Below are 19,506 nucleotides of genomic sequence, written 5' to 3'. Positions count from 1 at the left end.
TTACCAATCAAGTCTCGTCGAAGTCTTCGCCGGTTAACCGTCGACCGCCCAATAGCTTCCCAACGTGCGTAGGCAAGTAACCCATTCCCTTGCGGCGGATACCGAAAAGAGCCTTCAACATAGGGATAGGCGATTGTTGGAAGGTATTGACGCGATCCGCAGCAGGAGACCGGTGCTCCGGTTTAATGAACCCATCACTTTGAATCTCAGAGGCACCCTGGCCCGCAGCGTAAATCCCTAAGAGGCGGCACAACTTCTTGTATTCATGCGGATGAGAAAAGTATAGTTGGCCAGCAAAGACATTGAGCTGGCTGATGAGGGTGTCATGCGGTATCCATCGCGTAGGGAGTGATGGTGTGATGTAAAGACGCAAGTCATCGCATGACTTCATCATCTTGATGACACGAGGAGTATATGCGTGCAAGTGAACTTGCTTACTGGCCCGAATGTCGGGTAAAAAGAGGTTGACCTCGGAGGGACTGACAATGACTAGCATCGGCGCGCCAGATCCTGTGCTTGAAAGAATCCAGTTGACTGGGCGAATGTAACTGTCCGTTTGGTCTACGTTCAGAACTGTTGTGGAGAAATCCTTTGAGGCAAAAACGTTCCGTGACCAGGGCTGACTCCCCGAAAAAGCAGCTGAAGTCGTGGAGAGGGTGTCGAAAATTGCAATGAAGGAAGGGGATCCATCTGGAATGCAGCCTGTTTGGATAAAGTACCGGACGTCTTCGTCGGCGCAATGGGTAGCAGCTGGCACTTGTGGCGGTCTCTCCATCTCGTGCTCGCGCTCAATCTCATGTACCACTTCTCTCTCTTGCTCTTCGTCCAAGCGACTGCCAAGCGCAATGCGCAACCCGAGACTTTTGCATCTATCCAGAAGGTCTTCGTCTAGCGCCTGTGAGGAATATGTGTCCATCTGAGCTGGAGCGTATAAGTTTTCCAAGTTCTTGGCCTCTGGCTGAAGCCACGAACGGGCAAGTTCGGTGGGCGTGATACGGTCAGATAAGGACAAGGACCATGCACTGTGGCGAGACCTGTATTCTATCCCATGTTGAAGCCATTGTGAAGCACGATGTTGAATGTCCGAGCACGTTTCAGTCATCGCCCACACGAGGATATCCGACACATGAATGTCCTCATCGCCATCCTTGTTGTTCACGTCTCGGATGCTGCGGTCTACTTCTGGAGGTGCGAAGAACATGACTGAATGACCATGGCCGAGCTTTCTCATCCGCATGCAACCTGGTAACGTGTTACTGAACATTATCGATGAACATATACATTCCTTCCTCACCTTGTACAAGGCGATCCTTGGTGACCTTTGGTCCTAATGTCACAGCTGCGCGAAATCCCCGAGGCAACTTGATGTCCATTCCTCGGGTGTGTTCATCGTCCAAATACAATACGCATTGGTCCAGTTGCTGAGCAAAGCAGGATGCGGAGAATGGTTCTATGACGTTATCCCGAGTGCGCACCACAAACCTATCATGCCTGTCGAAATAAATCGCCGCCTGAGCATCTTGATTGATGTCCAGCCACATCTTCGCCACTTCGTCATTCTCCAAGTCAAGCACCTGGGCACCCACGTCAAGCAAGACACGTATTTCCGGAGTCTGCTTCGCGATGACCTTAAGGAGCTCTCCAGCGCCTTCACCGGCTGCATGCGAGTCATAACGATCATTCTCTTCCTGTAAAAGGTGACTGAGAACTCTGGCGTTCGTACCGCGCTGGTGGTCTAGCGCATGCTGGGTTATGGTGGTGGGTAGCAAGTAGCGAAAATCGTTTGTTCCACTGAAGCCGGTAGTAGGCAATCCAGAAGACTTTCGCTCTGCGAGATCCCAGGCAGAGCAAGACAACTTGTGGGGAAACTCCTTTGCTTCGTTTGGAAAGGCGATTTGAGCCAAGAAGAAGTCTACGGCAGCCTTGTTGCGCCCGAATAGAGGTACCAAACATGTGGTGAACTGTTCGGTAGACTCCATATTGATTCCACTGACGTGTCGCAGGTTGTCAGGAACCGAATCTGAAGGCAACCCCTTGATCCATGTCTCATATTCTAATGCGGGATTGTCTTGCTTGAGTAGCTGGCGGAAGGAGAGGACCATTTCTGTCTCAGTGAGGCCTCCGTAGTAGTACGAAAGGCATGTGAGTGCGACTGCGATATCTGGATGTCCAAATTCTGCGCGAGATGAGGGAACATCTTTGGCTCGGTACGGCACGGCGAGCATTGTGCGTCGACGATCCAGACCGTAATCTACGCGCCACCTCCGGTCCTTCAGTACGTATAAAAGTATGCCGTGTGCGAGGAGTCCTCGAATAAGCAGTAGTCCATTCCACAGACTGGACTCAGCACAATAGTTCCGGACATCACGAAGGAGCTGCGGGTCAATGGTGGAGAGGGTAAAATACTTGCGAATGGAGGCTTTCATATGAGATGGAACGTGTTCGAATGCAAAATTTGGAAGTTTGCCGGCAAGGATGTCATCGCAAACCAGTTCGACCAACCTTTCGCCTGCGCGAACGTCCAGAACTCTTAAACGTGAGAAGGTTCCGACAGCGCCTGGCTGGAACTCTACTCCGAGAGAACATTCTTGGTGAAGGCGGGAAGCATGTTTTGCCACAAGGGTCATCACCTGCTGTGTCGTGGTCCATCGATCAGGACATCCTTCCAAGCGCTGTTGATCGCCCATAGTGTAGACAACTTGAAAGCGAACATGAAGCAGCTCATCACTCTCGTCCAGTATGTCTCGAGTGTGCATATCAAGCCACCGCTGAGTATTCAGCATGAGCGCTGACAGCTTTGTTGAGGGTTCAACCGCGGCTGCAGGTGAAAGCTGTCTCTCCACGGTCATCAACTTGAAAGAGAGGATGTGGTCTGGTTGAGCGACAAGGACACCACGAATGGCTTTGCACTCTTCAAATAGTGACCGGATGGTTTCTGCATGGTGGGAAGTGATGGACAAGGAGCGCGAGAATGGCAGGTAGAAGATTCGCCTGTTGGTAAGGCCGCCGAGACGTTCTACGAGCAGCTGAAACATTTGCTCAGCCAAAGGCTTTAGCACAACGACCCGTACCATATTGCTGCCATCTGCAAGTGCAGCGCAACATATGGGTACAATCACGGAAGATTTTCCTTCCCCCATATGAAGCTGTAGGGCGGTATTGTTGCCAGAGCTTGGGGAAATCATCTCGATGGCAACACTGGCTTGCATGGGACGGATAAGAAAACGGTTCTCTGCCTAGTACTGTTAGTAATCGATCATCTCAATTGTTGGCGACCATCGAATACCTGAATCAGAAGCCAGTCCACATATTCCTGCGTACCATCCACTCCCAGGTGACCGTCATTCGCCAGCTCTTTCAGGAATTCCTCATGGTCCCCGCCAGCTGACTTCAACTTCAGAAGTCGGCGTGATCTTTGTAGTCGAAGAAGAATACGGACGAAATTTGTCAAAGAGGCTTTCCATGAGTCACAAACAGGCGTCTTTGACGCGGAGGCGAGAAGGCCGAGAAGAAATGTAACTGTGATGCGTGGCCATTGCCCAGAATTGAACAAACTCTCCTCCGCCAAACCGGAAGGAGCAAGATGCTCTTCCAATCTGCAAAAAGCACTATTATAGAGTTTATTGCACCACATATGATGACGTTGTAACATGTCGACTGTCCAGCGGGTTGGGTGAGGTGCGAGGGGTGATTGTTCGTTCTTGAGATGGATTATGCTTTCTTCTAGATGTGCAGCATAGTGGACACCAAACTGGTCCGACCGATATCGCGAGAAGTTCGAGATGACATCCTCCAGCGGAGATGAATCAAGCCCGCCGCCAAAAAATTTGTCGGTCACTAAAACGTGATTTTGCTTGAGTGGATCAGGGAGTAATTTGATGACGGGAGGAGGCTTTCTGAACAAGTGTTTGGTTAGGTCGGTAGTGTTGATTGATATAACTTCTGAATTGCTCGGGGTGAATGCGTACGATTGCTTGATGGACGGTATGGAAGTCTTCGTCACTTCATCGAGTACATTCTGCACACGATCCAGATATGTCTTCAGACACCGGTTGCGATAGCAGTTTGAGTATTGCTCTTCAAGGGTAGCGCTAAGCTTGGACTTGTCATATCGGGAGTCGCTCAAACACTCCAGGGCGTCTGGCGGAACAGAATAGCAAGGCCAACAACGAAGAAGGATATCAACTGCTGCTGTTTGTTCACGCAGACACTCGGTTTGGAAGTGCTTGCGTCGCCGAGTATGGAAATCGCCGTACGATTCGTCATGGTCCCTAGCCCACGATGCCTCGGGACTATTGCTGAAGGTAGAATGGGAAGAGATGTGATGGCAGAGCTCCTGTTCAAGGGGTTCGATCCCAAAAGAAAGATCGTACACAGCATAGTTGGGGGAGCTGATTGCACGGAACTCAGGAATAGCTGCAAACGCGAACATGGTAGCGGCAAGTCCCACATTCTTCGGGGAGGAGTAAGCCATGGCTGATAATGTGAAAGCGAGTTGGAATGTGTGAGTCTCCCGGTCTGCGTAGCAGCAAAGGTCGTAGACGGTCATCCATCTCTCAGCCAAGTCAGGCTTCAACCATTCTCGGTCATATCGAAGGGATACATTGGGTCTTCCGCCAGAAACTTTACTCCACTGAACAAAAACATCGTAGAGCGCCTGGCAAGGCTCAAGCGTGGTGCTCCACTCGCGTACCATGCGCGCGCAATCAAATGCCTTTTGATCGTCGATTGAGGGGTCACAAACATCCCTGGAAGTATATTCGCTGCTCGATGATTCGCTGGGATAGAATGAATTGACTAGATCACGGGAGTAAAGGACAATGAACCGCTGAGAGGCACGTTCCAGGAGTGACTCGTCGTGTACTGGAAACTTTGGGCAAACTTCAACTGGCGTTTCGCTGAGCGCCTGCAGCTTCCGTGCATATTGGACAATATTTCTGGCAGCATGGTAAAATGCGCAGCTTTGCACATAAGATGATAAGCCATCTTGCCATTTGACCTGCTGCGGTCCGCAATCGGTGTACCATGTAGATTCAACGGTCAGGGAGCCTATCCGAGCTAGAAGCTCGCAGTCGAATGGGTCTAGCTTCATGAAGGAATAGCATGCGGCGGATTGCAGCAAACACATGGCTTCTTCCACACCGGTGCGTCTAGTCAACGGATCTGGAACATGGGCGCTACACACGGCGTGCAAGAACACCTTCCAAAGTTTATTCGTGAGACCGACATTTCCCGTGAGGCGGCAGAGTTCCACGTCAACAGTGTAACATTGATAGTGATGGCGGGCATGATCAGGAACGGGATGGATGGTGACCTGGATATGGTGGCCTACGGGCTTTACTACGACATCACCTTGTGGAATAATGACGCAGCGATCGCTGTAAGTTTGTCGACTTTTGGGACGCAAAACGAGCTGGTTAACAAGTCCAAGCATTGTGCCAGTAGACTGGTCTTCGTCAACGACCATGCCTCTCTGGTTCCGCGAATGCAAGTCTCCATCTCCATCTGTAAAGAAAGAGAGCCCATACCGAGGGAGATCGACTTTGACTACAGTCTGGCCTGCATCCGCGCTGCGAGTGACGATCAGGTATGGCGAGTCTTCGAGTGGGCTCAGCGTCTTTGCTATCATGCGGAAAGCGGGGCTGCGGATATCAAAAAGAGTTGATTGGCCCTGCTGTGCGACTGACTGCCCGTCTGCCGTGAATTGCAATACCCAGTTTTTGTCGGACGGCTCCCACATTGTCTCCATTGGACGAAATTCAATCGCGTGAGTGCTTAGGTCGAGCCAATGCACATGATCTTGGACCAGTAATGCGGGGATGTCTACCTCGAGCTTTTTTCGAGGTATTAGCTCAAGGAGGTGCCCATTCTCACATTGCGACTGAATGACAACGTCCTCGTTGCGCATCCCGAAAAATATCTACAAAAGGACAACTAAGTTTTGGATGCTGTCATTGACTATACCAGCTCACCTGAAAACCACGTATAACGGCTTTGGTAGCAAATTCTACGCCGGGAATTTTTGTGGGGAAAACATCAAGCACATGCTATGCAGGATCGTCAACAAGCTAGCTGATTATCGGGCTGGAAAACTTACATGACCGAAGAGTGCGGTGTAGCTAGCATGCTGCAAAAAGCGATCTGGCAGCCTGGCTAACGGCTTGCCATCAACCAATAGACGACCCGTCAACATATCAAAGTGAATGGTTTGGCAGGATATATCGTCTGAAGGCGCTGTTTCGCATCTCAGCCACCGAGAATTTGGAGATCCAAGCACTGTCCAGCACGTGTGGCGGCGGTATGCAGGCCAGAGATGTTTCATAGCCCGATCAAGACCTTCTTGGTCGTCTTCCACATGGCTTCGGAAATAGATCTCTAAAAAGTGCGACAACCGACGGTCGCGGTCGAGAAGTAACCTTGGAATTGGCGGGAGAGCAGGTAAATCTGGAGGCGTGTTATCTCTCACTATAATAGAGCAGTATGATAAGATCTCCAAGTCCTGTGGCGATTGGAGGAGTGCTGTGATATCGTTCGGACCGACGTCGTAGGTGCTGCGACAAATTACTGCCATATCACGAACGCGAGCTTCACATTCAAGACTAGACTTTTCGTCTGCAGCTTCTCGGAGAGCTTTGGATAGTTCTTGCACCCATTTGAAGGTTGTGTTTCGGACAGCTCGCAGCAACTTGTATGATCGCTGGATGACGCTGAAATCTTCTGCTGATGAGAGAAGGCGGGACGCCAGGGCAGAGATTGTTGCCATCGTTGTGCCCTCTAGCCAATTGGCTTCCACGCTTACTTTTAGGCTTTGGAGCTCGTCGATAAGGGCGTGCCCAAAGCCTGAGACTTTCAGTTCATCATGCCATAACCTAGACCCGTCGGCTGACAGCTCTCCCACCTCCAAACTAGCCTGGAGCAGCAGTAAGTGGACCGCAGGATCACGAAATGTGAGTGTGCGTGCTCGCAATTCACGAAGAATGTTGATCCATTGTAGAAGGCTGCCGCTACGGAGGCTCCCGAAAGCGATGAATTCGTGAAGCGTCAACTCAGCTGGACATGTAGCCTGATTGGCCAAGAGCTCGTTCGAGGTGTGCTGGGTACCCGACAGGTAAGGTTGCAGTCCGTGATACGGACCTTCCGGCAGCACGTACGTGCAAAGATCGGATATGCTAGTCTCTCGAATAGAACCAGAGGCCCAACCATCTTCGATCGTGTCATAAAGGCGAAAGGACAGCTCATTTTTGACGGCAATGTCACTTTCAGTGCATGGAAGGGATACGTAGTGGGCCTGGCGCTTTGTCACCGGGGCCAACGTAATACGTTGACCGGGGTGCTCTACGTGATAGGACGAAAGCGGTCTATAATGTGCGAGGCCCCTGTGCTGCACCTTGTTTTGAATCTGTTTGTTAACTCGGGTGTATATGTCGTGAAGAATGATGAAGGTTAAAGATCGCCACATCTTGAAAGCGATGGGGGCATTGAGTTCGAATGTCACTACCGCCGCACGGTTGACAGATTCGGGAAGTGGCCATTCATGAACTTCAATACAAAGCCTGCCCCTCTCCTGCCACTTCTTGCACCGACAGCAATCACTGTCATGTACGCGCCAACCTCGCCAGTCCATGTAGTCGCACGTGAGAGACTCAAGTTCACGTGTGAGACACTGGTACCTGTTGGTTGTGTCGTGAAGTTCTGCAATTCGCTTTCTCCGCTCCGCACGTGCATCGTCTTCAATGCGTTGCTTGCGTGACTGCAGCTCCTCAGATTGGTCATAATAACGAACTGCGAATGCGTCCATGTCCGCGCCATCCGAGAAGGTAGAAAAGCCCGGGCGTGCATTGCGGGTGCGAGTGGCAACATACTGCTGAAGAACTTTGAGTCGCTCTATGGCAGCGCCTTTTTGGAGGAGAAGGCGATTGAAAATGGTAACTGGGACCTCCGGAGAGTACTCCATGAGGAGAGGGATTGACTTGACAACTAGCTGATCAAGCGCAACCCAGAGTGCGAACAGCGTGAGCAGCATGATGGATATATTCTCTGGATTTCCGGAATAGGACAGTCGCGCTCTGGTGAAATAAATTTGAGCGAGCGCTTGAATGGTCAGACAAGCGGCGTCGATGCAAGTATCATCAAGGTTAATGACACGAGTCAACCAACCATCGATGTCCCGCTCGATAGCACATTCAAAATCAAAAAGCGCTAAAAAGGGGTCCTCGGCATAAGCTCTCTTGAAGAAGTTAGCGTCAGGACCAAGGAAGTCGTCGATAGTGCCCCGTGGGCAATGATGAGGTTGAAAGTCTGCCACGGTGGGTTGGCCATGGGTAGGATGCAAGGCAGCGGCGATATACTTCTCGCTTCCGGTCAAAGAGAGCCTGGTGTCTCTGGTTATATCTATCTCCGAGGCATCCCAATGAGAGGAATCCGCTTGAGCTGCCTGAACATCCTTCCAGCGCAGCTCCAGTCGGTCTTTGATATCTTCCGTAGCTTTGTACATCGCGATTGCTGAGAATTCGTCTTCAGCCTGAAGCTTGATCAAGCGTCGACTGATTTTAGTGGACATGAAGTAGAGCAAATCGCTCGATATATCCCCCTCAAGGGCTTTAGATACAAGGTCCGTCGTGAGCGAAGCCATGAAAGCCTTGTAACCGTCTCGTCCAAGGCTGGTGCGCTCGAGGGATGTCTGCAATACAACCCGTATGACAAGCCAAAGGGATGATCTTCGCCAAGGAGGCGTGGCATTGGACTGCGAGACATCATCGCCTATACGTTTTCGAATGCGAGGGATGTCAGCTGGCTCGCCAAAGGCACGAAGGATGTCGGTGAGAAGCTGGGTGATATGGCGAGGATGTGCGGTGGTGTTAGTTTCTGCCGGACCTAACAGATCATGGTTCATGTGCGAGAGAAAGTTCGCCAATTCGGGAGGAAAGGTAGGGTCATCCATGACTGAGTTTGGCACAGCGATTGCGGGCCCTGGATACGAACACAGGAGCTTCCCCTTTGCCGCCATGACGGCAGGCGCAGGTGGAGAAACCTCGAAAGATTCAAAGATGGTTTTCGCGTCGAGTCTACGAAGCACCACAGCAGCATTTTGTGCCCGAATCAGAAATGCGATGATATCTGCAGAGAAATCTTGAGATGAGTGTCAATTCTTTGTGCCAACACTATGTGCGTACCTCCTGCTTGCATGGACCTAATTTGCGACTCAAAGACGTCCTTGGCCATGGAAGGAGAAGTAATTGAAACTGCAAGACTCTCCAGCATCTTCAACAAAGGACTCCACTGCTCCTCCTCGTCACCAGGCAAAGAACTCGCAAATTTGTGAGCCGAGCCTAGCACGACGTCAAGGAGGGAGCGATCCTTTTCAAGGGTATAATCGGTGTGCTGCGGTAATTTGATAGGACAAAAGATGTGGGTGATAATATACTCCAAGGCATCAATCTTGGTAGATTCTGAGGCGACGGACATATCAAGTAGCTTTGATTTGCGATATCTGGTGAAAGTTTATTAAAGGCTTTGAAGTGGGACGGTCTGGAGATACTGAATGAGTTGAAAGCAGGAGGTTATAAGAAGCGCAAGGGAACGCTTACAGAATGCCTCATGACTTAGGTCCTTGGGATACCCTCGCGCCTGGATCTGCACCGAGCGTTTTCGTCCAATGTGCACGAGGTTGTGCGTTAAGGTTTTGACTTTGAGTGCCCCTACCAAGTAGACTGCATGGTCAATTGGTTATCAATCTCCAAGCCTATACAGTAAGTCAGATCCAGAAATTGGGGTATAGGGCACCTTCTGGACAAGAACGAATCTTAATGGGCGGCGTATCGATGGGAAATGAAGTTCTCATTGAATTCTAATGACGGTTGGAGCCGCGAACAGCATGGAGAGAGGGCTTTCTACATCTAGCTAGTAGTAGTAGAAGACATCGCCTTTGAAAATTACTGAATCCAATCCAGACGTCACATGACATGTTAATCACAAGTTACAACTATGTAGTATAACATCTCAAGATGTTGTTCTTGTCGTCCTCGTCACCCTCTGTCGCACCCAGGCGACATTTGACAAATCCCGAATGCTCATACTTAAGAGACTAGGTGTTTGAGATGTTCGGGCATGTTGATGTGGCAATTTCTTGAGGCCATGCTGCGGCAGGCACCCCGATCCGCCACTGATTCTGAGGCAGCCTCAAGGCTTCCACCCCTTGTCTCCAGCGTGTCGCGAACAGACGATCAGATGAGTGCCTGGTAGGAGAGCACCCAATCAGATAGGCCGCATTTATTCCCATGTTCCGTGCCAAACCATCATCAGCTAAAGGCACAACGCCGTCCGTCAGGATGATCTGCACAGCTCATTCAGGCGTCTTTTTTCTCAAATTTGGAGCTTTCCTGCTCAATTTGCTCTTCAGGCTGAGCTATAGGCTGTACATACAGGATCCACCTGCGCACTTTCAACTCACAGTCATACGTCCAAGGCCCACCCACCCAATGCTTTAGAGGTCAGTCAACCAGTGAAGATGTCCCTTGGATCTCATAAATAATATTAATGGTTTCAGATAACCTTCGCAACGACGCAAAGTACATTACGTTGTGGATCTCAGCAGGACGGAGTACGTCAACTCCAGCCAATCACCACTTGCACCACTGATCACAGTTACTTGTTAGCGAATGGCGTGACGACCTACGCAAGCCGATTATCCGCTTCTAACGTCGTCCCGGCTCCTTACAGCAACTAGGGTAATTCTATCTACCTAGCTCTCATCACAGAGCGCATACTCATACTCCCGAAGTTCCTCTCTTCCCATATCGACACAAGTGCACCTCCATTTTCTTTTAGGGAAGTGATTCAATTCACAGGCGGAGGAAACAGGAGCATGATGTTCTTCTTCGTGTATCGTATTGGGACTGAGGTTCAGTATCTCGTCACCAATCTCGTTTTTTGTTTCATCTGCTTCCCGAGTATTGATAGTGGGCGGCCCGTACTTCATCTCTTGACAGCGACTCACCCGAACACAGGGCTACTTGCTTGATATCTAGATTCTAACCGACCCGCCATCATCTGCTCTAAACCCCTCAAGAACAACACTTCGCTCCTGACCACTCGCAAAGAACAAGCTTGAATCCGCGCTCATGAAGTTTCATCGATCACGTACTAAACTCGACGGCACCCTTGAAACGTTTGAAGATTCAACATATCCCTAATGGATTCGGCAGTTTCTCCCATTCAACTTACATATCCAGAGGATATCGCATACGTATTATGCGGTGCTGCCGAGACCGGCAGACACTGCGCGCTCAGCTCGGATAGGCTTGGAATCGATCAAGACTACTGCCGGAGTTTACTTACGTGCCCCGGGGGAATCCTGGAGGAGCGAGCTCAATGAGCACTTACTGTGGGCTTCTGGGCTTTGTTGCAGCGCTTGTCCGTATCATGATAAATGGCATGCAGCAAGATTTTTCACGGCCTTACAATATCAATGCCACTCTGGTGCCGGCAGTTGTAAGCTCGACAAATGACATCAACAAAAAACCCACTTATGGAATCAGACAGACATGCCATTCTGAGCGTAAAACAAGCTTACTATGAAGTCGCATGTCGCTTAGTCACGGCGCCTGGACTAGAGCGCTAGGCATTGAGCAACGCGGTGATCTCCCGAGTCGGATACTTCAATGATAATCGATCACGTGGTCAAAACGCGTTCGCGTTTCAGTGTTCACGCCAAGGTGATATTCACGTAATGAATTTTAATTGCGTTTACGGCTACGCGCTCCAGACCATGGAATAGACGGGCAACATGGCCCATCGGTTATTCGATCTGAAAAAAATTTGACAAAGACGGCGGAGCGGCCGGGTCACAGAGCGTCCTCAAATTGTATAAAAGGTGGACTGCAACGCGCTTGATTTTTCAGAATCCATATCTTCTTTAACCAGCTCTCACTTCACGCTTCCACACACTCTTTACACAAAGTTTCCTAGCCTTCCGACAGTCAACACAATGTTCGCTCGTTTCTTCACTGTTGCTTTCCTTGCTGCCCTCGCTGTCGCCACTCCCCTCACTCTCCGTGATGGCCAGTGCAACACCGGTGACATCCAGTGCTGCCAGAGTTCTAGCACCGTGAGTCACGAATTTCTATCTATCTTTCACTTATTCTAATGATTTGGGTAGACTTCCAACTACAACAAGTTTGCCAAGTCTCTTGGCCTTGCGGAAGTAGGTGCTGAGGTCGTCGGCACCCTTGGCCTTAGCTGCAGTCCTATTAGTGTCATTGGCACTGGTAGTGGCGCTACATGCAACCAGCAACCCATGTGCTGCAGCAACAACAAAATGGTGAGTTGCGGATAAACTTGTCTGTTCAATCCATGTCTGACAAGAAAAAATCAGAACGGCCTTGTCAACATTGGCTGCACGCCCATCAACCTCAAACTTTAGGTTTTCACTGGACATTGACCTTACCTGCGTTATTACATGGTACATAAGTCTTTTTATAAGCTCTATAGCTAGTAATACCCGCGTTATCTGGTTTGAATCCAATTTGAAATTGACTCTGTTACAAGCAGTGGGACTCGACAGTCCGGAGACAGCGTCTGAATCGATAGTACATGAAGGCGCTACTCCCCTGCGCAAATGTGCCTATCAATTAAGTTCCTCCTTCACCCACCTTTTGGCGTCTTGCGTATTGGGTAGTGTCGCGACCCCTATCATTCTACCCCACTCGAACCTCGAGGACTTTTTGGTTGCGTTAAATCCGCAGGTCGAATATCGATATCTTTCGCACTTGTCACCTCGCCATGCTCATTTTCTCTCTTCGCACACGCCTTGACGAGCGCAAATCTCGAATTCAGCTTCTCGACTCTTCGGGACACTTTCGTCTGCACATTTCAGCAAAGGCTGATTCAGACCGCAGCCTTAGGGAGAATGCTCCACCCCCAACTGACGAAATGCGTACCAAGTTATTCGTTTCACTAAACCTAAACCAAATATCTTAGGTTTATTAATTCTGTCTCTTCAGAGATCATACCTCGTTTTGAGTACTTTGACAGACTTTTCCGAGCCTCACAAATCATTCTCCTCCTGCGACGTTACATTTGCTATGCACAAGCCAAGTTCTACTGTTACATATTATGGAAGATGCGATGTTCATACATGATTACTTACAGACGAGGACGCAAAATGATAATAATCTAAACTGTGCAGTCATCACCCATCGATAAAGTACTGCTTCAAGTCAACGGCAGATATTACAACAAGAGCGATGATAGAACTGAAATATCCGAGGAACCCACCAATTCTTCTAGCAACAGCAACACGACTTGCCGCCTCCATGTTCCCCAGTGTCTCCCTGCGCTGCTAGTTGCTGTTGCTGTCGCATATCAGGCTGTTGTGTACTGGAGCTCTGTGGAAGATTATCGAAATATTCGTCAGGTACCAAGTCCTCGTCCTTTCCAGGGGCATCCGCTGCAGCGTTGCGCTATAGATTTATGTGTGAGATATTGAAGACACGGTGGTAAAAAACGACTGCGCGTACCTCTTTACCCTTTGCGAAAGGGACGTCAACGACGGGTGGCGCTGCATGATCGGGTCGCCAGGTGAATAAGTGTCGTATGTGGGCTTTGAAGGTGGTGGGAGCAGTAGTGGATGAGAGGGTGGTGGGCGGTGCAGGAGCAGGAGCAGGATGAGGGTTCCTTGTCATAGCGAGCCTGAGTTTCTTGAGGCGTCCCAGGCGCTGCTGAGGTCGGGGTCCGGAAATTTGAGATTGCTGTAATGAACACTGTGTGAGAGAAAAACGGAAGATACCATGCACTGTTGCACCTACGCCATGCATTCCCCGGAAGAAATCAGGTTCCGCATCGTAGCCATCTTGATCTTGTCCCGGGATCTCTGCCTGTATAACGGTCAGTAGCGAAAGGGCTAAGGAAGGGAGGAGTACATGCGCCAAGAATACGGTCATTGTGCGCATTACATTGTTTCTTGAACTCTGAGTGAAACACGGGTGAATATGATAGCTTTGGGTGACATTACTGGAAACTTGCCATTAGACCAATCGAGGCAGTTGGCCTTTGCCGTTTCGTCAATGCTATCCATCATGTATTTGTGTGATTCGAGCGCTTCTTCGACTTTACCCGCCGAAAGGAAAGCCTGGCAGCGTTTTTGGTGTGTGGAGAGCCAGAAGGACTTGAGATCCCACCCGAAGAGCTAAACAAAATATTTAGTTATGAAAACATGTTAAGATACATCATGTCAACATACCACCACCAAGTCCTCGTATACATCATGAATGAATTTCGATGAGAAAGCGCTGGAAGTGACAGCAGCAGTGCAATGGTCAACAGCTTCGTCGTGACGCGCACCATCCAAAGCTTTCATTCCTAGCTGAACGCGTAAATATGCCTAATGTGCGAGTTGCAAAGTTCAGTGTCGATGACGAAGCATAGCCGCATGATACTCACGTACACAACCCGACATCCGCGAGTATCAGCATTCGGACAGGCAGTCAATAGCTCTTTGATGAGCAGCATTGCCTCCTCGTGTTGATCCGCGTTGAAAAGGGCAATGGCCTAAAATAAGGAATGGAGCAGAGAATATGAAAGAAGAACTTGAAATACCTTGATCAACAGAAGTAAATGTATGATTTCTAAATTTTGGTTCGTGAACATGGATGCGACGTCAAATGCCGCCCTCGCATCCCGGACTCGACCTTGTCCACAGAGGGCAATGCCCTTGGAAATATAGCCTGTCAATGAGGGCAGAATGCTGATGGACTATATCACGGATGAAAGTTAGCCTTTCGTAAGAGGGCCATGGTCGGTCGGTATGACTCACCTTGATTGCATCCTCAAGGGCATGGTCCCAGTCTTGTTTTCGCGCCATGACAAATGAGCGATGGGCATATGAGGTATAGTCGTTGGCGTCGCTGTCAACCTCTTGCGTGAGTAGCTGTTCCGCAGTAGACAAGTCCCCAGTGATGCATGAATCGTGGGCTGGCGTGATAGTAGCGAAGATCTGCATGAAGCATGCTCGTTTTGCGTTTTACAGGTCAAGGATGGAAACTCGCCTTTGAATGAACACCCGTAGGTACTTTCCACTCTGAGATCTGATTATCATGACCTCCACTGAGGACGTGCTTGCCATCCACGGAGAATGTGACACATGTCAAATCGGATGAGTGCTGGAAGATGGCAAAGGTTCGTCGATCTGAGAGCCGCCAGAGACGGACATGGTTATCATTATATGCAAAAGCGACGAGCGTGCCAACGGGATTGATGGCGATGGCCTTGATCCTGGGCCTACTAGTAGTATGGACCTTCCAGGGATCACCGACCTTCTTCCAGGTTGATGTATCCCACTCTTGTATGACGTCACCTTGATAACTACTAATTAAAGAAATAAGGCGCGTGCCATCGTGCGTCCACGCGAGTGTGGGGCAGGAAACATTCAAGGTTGCGACGCGTTTTCTTGTGCCTGAATTATAAATGTGGATATTGTATCTTGTTGCGACGGCAAGAAGTTCACCAGACGGCGAAAACAGAACCTGGTCAACCCCCCAGTCACTCCATTTGATTTGATTTCCTAGTTGCTGCCATGTTTTGGTGCACCACAGCTTGACCGTCCCGTCGTTTGAACCAGTGGCCAACACCGTACCATCTGGAGAAAAGTCCAGCGATGTGATAGGATAGGAGTGGGCTTTGATGGGTTGGGTGAGAGATTCTCCTGTTTCTCCGTTCCAAACGATGACCTCTCTATCTTCATCAGCGCTTGCTATTATTTGCCCATCTCGTGATATCGTCAATGTTGACACCTCACTGCGATGCCCCTCCATCTTCTTCAACATAACACCTGTCTCCAGATCCCAGAGATGAAGTGTCTTGTCGTATGAGCCCGTAACCATTCGTCGTCTATCGGGGAAAACTGCGACTGCAGTTACTCTCTCCTCATGACCTTTAAAAGTTCGAAGGGGTGTGGTGCTTGGAATGGGCTTCGACATTTTACTGCAGGTTGACGGTGTTGAACACGGTCGAGGTGGACTTTGGAGGGTTTGTGAGCGTCTTTCTCTGAGCTGCAGAGGTGCGTGTATTGTGCGTTTTTATGCTTCTGCAGTGCTTTATACCAGTTTGTTTGTACAGACGCCCAAGACATGAGGTGGACTGTTGCAGAAATAATGCTCCTTATCGTCATACCCGTCTTCCTCGACAGCGCACATTACATTCCCGGCGCTTCTGTATTATGCACATGGATCGACTCAGTCTCCACAGCTTCCAGAATGTGTCCCCTCGCATTCAATTGTGGTACGGTTACTACTTCCTGGCGCTTGAATCTGGCTGACAGTATATATCCTTGTAGATGACCGCATAAATATTGTTATTTCTCCGGTCTCATGTCGAGTGGATTCCCCAGCACATCACCATGCAACTTGTCCGAACGCATGCATACATCTTACTGTAACATCCCCGATTCATATCGTCGACTCTCGAGATCTGCGCGTGCACCAGATATGTGCTCGCTTCTCGCGTCTCAAACCCATTACTGAGTACTGATTCTTCATCACAGTCTAAGCTATGCGTTCAATTATTGAACGACAGTCATCAGGGGTGTTTGAGAATGCGATAATACCTCTCGTGGAATACATGCTCCTAAGCGCCCCCTCTCTTTGCTGGCGAAACGCATCCTCGGGTTGACGTACTGGTTCGTATTTCTCTAAGAGAGATGGGTAAGCATATGCATGTAGACATGATCCTGACAATATCTGGTCGAAAGGAATGAGCAGAGCAAGACTCGAAAAGGCACGCGCCACTCATTACGAGGTACATCGACATCTGCATTCGTTCATGATTCTTTCCCATCCGTAGCTCCCGTATTGGAGAGAAGGTATTAATGACCCTTCCTAAATCAATTAGGTTCCCCAGGCTATGCGGAATTGAGACGTGCGCAACGAGTACTAGTGTTCGAGGTCACATACTGGTACTGTGGCACCTGGTTATGGTCATGCGTCAGCTGGCGTATCAGAGTCTGTAGGAAGTGTCCGTCCAATTGCATCATGATTCATCATAGAAGTTAGTGTTCGTCAATTCAGTGACCTTGCACGGCCGGGCGAGTCCAGGATATTTACGAACTTTCACAAATCATTCTCGAGTGATGTTACATCTTCTATGCGGCCAAGTTTTACATATGGAAGACGCAAAGTAATAATAATAATCCACACGGTGCAGTCATCATCTATTGATAAAGCACTACTTCAAGTCATCAGCAGATATTACAACAAGGGCGATGATAGAACTGAAATGCCCGAGGAAGCCACCAATTCCTCTAGCAGCAGAAACATGACTTGCCGCCTCCATGTTCCCCAGTATCTCCTTGCGCTGCTACTGGTTGTTGCTGCTGCTGTGTATTGGGATCTTGTGGAGGATCTTCAACATATTCAGCATGTATAATGTCTGAATCGTCATCGGGAGGAGCACCCGCTGCAGCATTACGCTGCAGATATATACATTAGACACCCAAGACACAGTGATGGAAATTGACCGAGCGCACCTTCCGACCCTGCGCAAAAGGAACGTCAACGACGGGTGGCGCTGCATGATCGGGTCTCCAGGTGAATAAGTGTCGTATGTGGGCTTTTAAGGTGGTGGGAGCAGTAGTGGGCGGTGCAGGTGCAGGTGGAGGACCTGGATGAGAACTCCTTGTCATAGCGAGCCCAAGTTTCTTGAAGCGCCCCACACGCTGCTGAGGCTGTAGCCGGGAAGTGTGCGGACGCTGTAACGAATGGTCTACGAGTGAGAAGTGAAAGATACATTGTTGCACGCACATCATGCATTCCACGGAAGAAATCAGGTTCTGCATTGTAGCCATCTTGATCTTGTCCCGGGATCTCTGCCTGTAAAACGGTCAGTAGCGAAAGGGCTAAGAAAGGGAGTACATGCGCCAAGAATACGGTCATCGCGAGCAGTGAGCGCGCTACATTGCTCTTTGAACTCTGAGTGAGATGCGAGTGAGTATGATAGCCTCGCGTGACATTACTGAAAACTTGCCGTTGGACCAATCGAGGCAGCTGGCCTTCTCAATTTTGTTGATGGCGTCCATCATGTGTTGGTGGGATTCGAGGGCTTCTTCGACTTTACCTGCCAAAAGGAAAGCCTGACAGCGTTTCTGGTGTGTAGTGAGCCAGAATGACTCGAGATCCCACCCGAAGAGCTAGACAAAGTACTCAGTAATGAAAATGTTTTAGGATGAATTATGTCAACATACCACCGCCAAGTCCTCGTATATTTCATGAATGTCCATCTTGAATTTTAATGAGAAAGCACTGGAGTTGACAGCAGCAGTGAAATGGTCAGCGGCTTCGTCGTGATGCGCATCATCCAAGGCTTTGATTCCTAGTTGAACGCGTAAATATGCCTAATGTGCGAGTTGCAGAGTTCAGTATCGATGACGAAGCATAGCCGCATGATACTTACATCCACGACATGACACGCACGAGCATCGGATGTCGGACAAGCGGCTGCTAGCTTCTTGATGAGCAGCATTGCCTCCTCGCGTTGATCCGCATTGAAAAGGACAATGGCCTAAAATAAGGAATGGAGCAGAGAATACGAGGGAAGAACTTGAACTACCTTGATCAACAGAAGAAAATGTGTGGTTTCTGAATTTTGGTTCGTGAACATGGATGCGACGTCAAATGCCGCCCTCGCATCCCGGACTTGACCTTTTCCACAGAGGGCAATGCCCTCGGAGATATATCCTATCAACGAGGGCTGGATAGTAATGGACTATGTCGTGGATGAAAGTTAACCTTTCGTAAGAGCACCTGATGGTGGGGGATGGATGTATCCTTTTGGCCTATAGGCCTAAAATAGGGATACATCCCCCAATCTAATTGTCCACTCACCAGTGATACATCCATGTAGTCTGAGAATCCATGTATCTAATATAGCAAGCAGAAATCTTAAACATACATTATGACTGCAATTTTGGCTCCCCAAAGCGAAAATTCATGATATATATTCCATTTTGGTGACCTCCTCATGTCAGGCCTCCCCACATTATTCCCACACATCATATGTTCGCATTTTTCAGCCCCACAGTGTGGGAATTACCCCACAACACCAAAAACATCGCCCATTTTGGGAATCTCCACAATATCAATTATTCCCACACCCTTCCCACCTCACTGCAGCTTCACCACCACCCCACAATAGGTCCCCCTCCATATATAAGTGATAGTTTGGTATATATATGTATATTATAATATAATGGTCCGCTTTTTTTGTTTATTTGTGTACCTGCTCCTCCTCCAGGGCCCTTTCAACATAACCTAGGGTACAGAACACTTTCGCATTTTTGCCCCTATGACAGGGAAGTGTTCTAAGGCATTCAGAACATGTTCAGGAGTATATATGAATGTATTCCCATCTTTATTTTACCCCCTGAAGCGCCCTACATCAATAGTTATAGCATATATACATAGAAATACAAAATATGTTCCCATGTGTGCATTTCCAAGTGAACAGACTTGAAAATTG

At 49.2% G+C, this 19,506-nt stretch overlaps 3 protein-coding genes across 3 annotated transcripts; 1 reads left to right on the top strand and 2 right to left on the bottom strand.

The window, feature by feature from the left end:
* Positions 1-7: 7 nt before the first annotated feature.
* On the bottom strand, positions 8-9,465 carry DEU56DRAFT_935108 (uncharacterized protein; the record flags this gene model as incomplete). The annotated part of the gene is made up of 6 exons (XM_041358784.1): positions 8-1,242; positions 1,295-3,236; positions 3,287-5,920; positions 5,973-6,047; positions 6,098-9,117; positions 9,174-9,465. The coding sequence occupies 6 exons, from the start codon at positions 9,463-9,465 to the stop codon at positions 8-10; spliced, it is 9,198 nt and encodes a 3,065-aa protein (XP_041201155.1).
* A 2,072-nt stretch (positions 9,466-11,537) lies between these two features.
* Positions 11,538-12,539, top strand: DEU56DRAFT_866773 (hydrophobin-3 precursor). Its single transcript, XM_041355400.1, has 3 exons — positions 11,538-12,106; positions 12,158-12,319; positions 12,374-12,539. Exons 1-3 carry the CDS (start codon positions 11,987-11,989, stop codon positions 12,419-12,421), a joined length of 330 nt encoding a protein of 109 aa, XP_041201154.1. The 5' UTR covers positions 11,538-11,986; the 3' UTR covers positions 12,422-12,539.
* Positions 12,540-17,097: 4,558 nt separating this feature from the next.
* On the bottom strand, positions 17,098-18,100 carry DEU56DRAFT_201678 (uncharacterized protein). Its single transcript, XM_041345042.1, has 4 exons — positions 18,016-18,100; positions 17,793-17,960; positions 17,519-17,740; positions 17,098-17,461 (listed from the first exon to the last, which is right to left on the bottom strand). Exons 2-4 carry the CDS (start codon positions 17,922-17,924, stop codon positions 17,294-17,296), a joined length of 522 nt encoding a protein of 173 aa, XP_041201153.1. The 5' UTR covers positions 17,925-17,960; positions 18,016-18,100; the 3' UTR covers positions 17,098-17,293.
* Positions 18,101-19,506: the final 1,406 nt, after the last annotated feature.

Source organism: Suillus clintonianus, assembly GCF_016758775.1.
Source record: "Suillus clintonianus strain FC179 chromosome Unknown DEU56scaffold_185, whole genome shotgun sequence".
In the NCBI taxonomy this organism is placed as follows: Eukaryota; Fungi; Basidiomycota; class Agaricomycetes; order Boletales; family Suillaceae; genus Suillus; species Suillus clintonianus.
The sequence above is the reverse complement of the archived record's forward strand: the minus strand, read 5'-3'. Positions and strand labels throughout refer to the sequence as shown.

Excerpts from the sequence above, each read along its gene's own strand:
- DEU56DRAFT_866773 (XM_041355400.1), top strand. The coding sequence starts at position 11,987 with ATGTTCGCTCGTTTCTTCACTGTTGCTTTCCTTGCTGCCCTCGCTGTC. Across the intron at positions 12,107-12,157 it reads GCTGCCAGAGTTCTAGCACC|ACTTCCAACTACAACAAGTT; the intron begins GTGAGTCACGAA and ends TGATTTGGGTAG. Across the intron at positions 12,320-12,373 it reads GCTGCAGCAACAACAAAATG|AACGGCCTTGTCAACATTGG; the intron begins GTGAGTTGCGGA and ends AGAAAAAATCAG.
- DEU56DRAFT_201678 (XM_041345042.1), bottom strand. The coding sequence starts at position 17,924 with ATGACCGTATTCTTGGCGCATGTACTCCCTTTCTTAGCCCTTTCGCTA. Across the intron at positions 17,741-17,792 it reads TCTTCCGTGGAATGCATGAT|CGTCCGCACACTTCCCGGCT; the intron begins GTGCGTGCAACA and ends CATTCGTTACAG. Across the intron at positions 17,462-17,518 it reads CTTTTGCGCAGGGTCGGAAG|CGTAATGCTGCAGCGGGTGC; the intron begins GTGCGCTCGGTC and ends ATATATCTGCAG.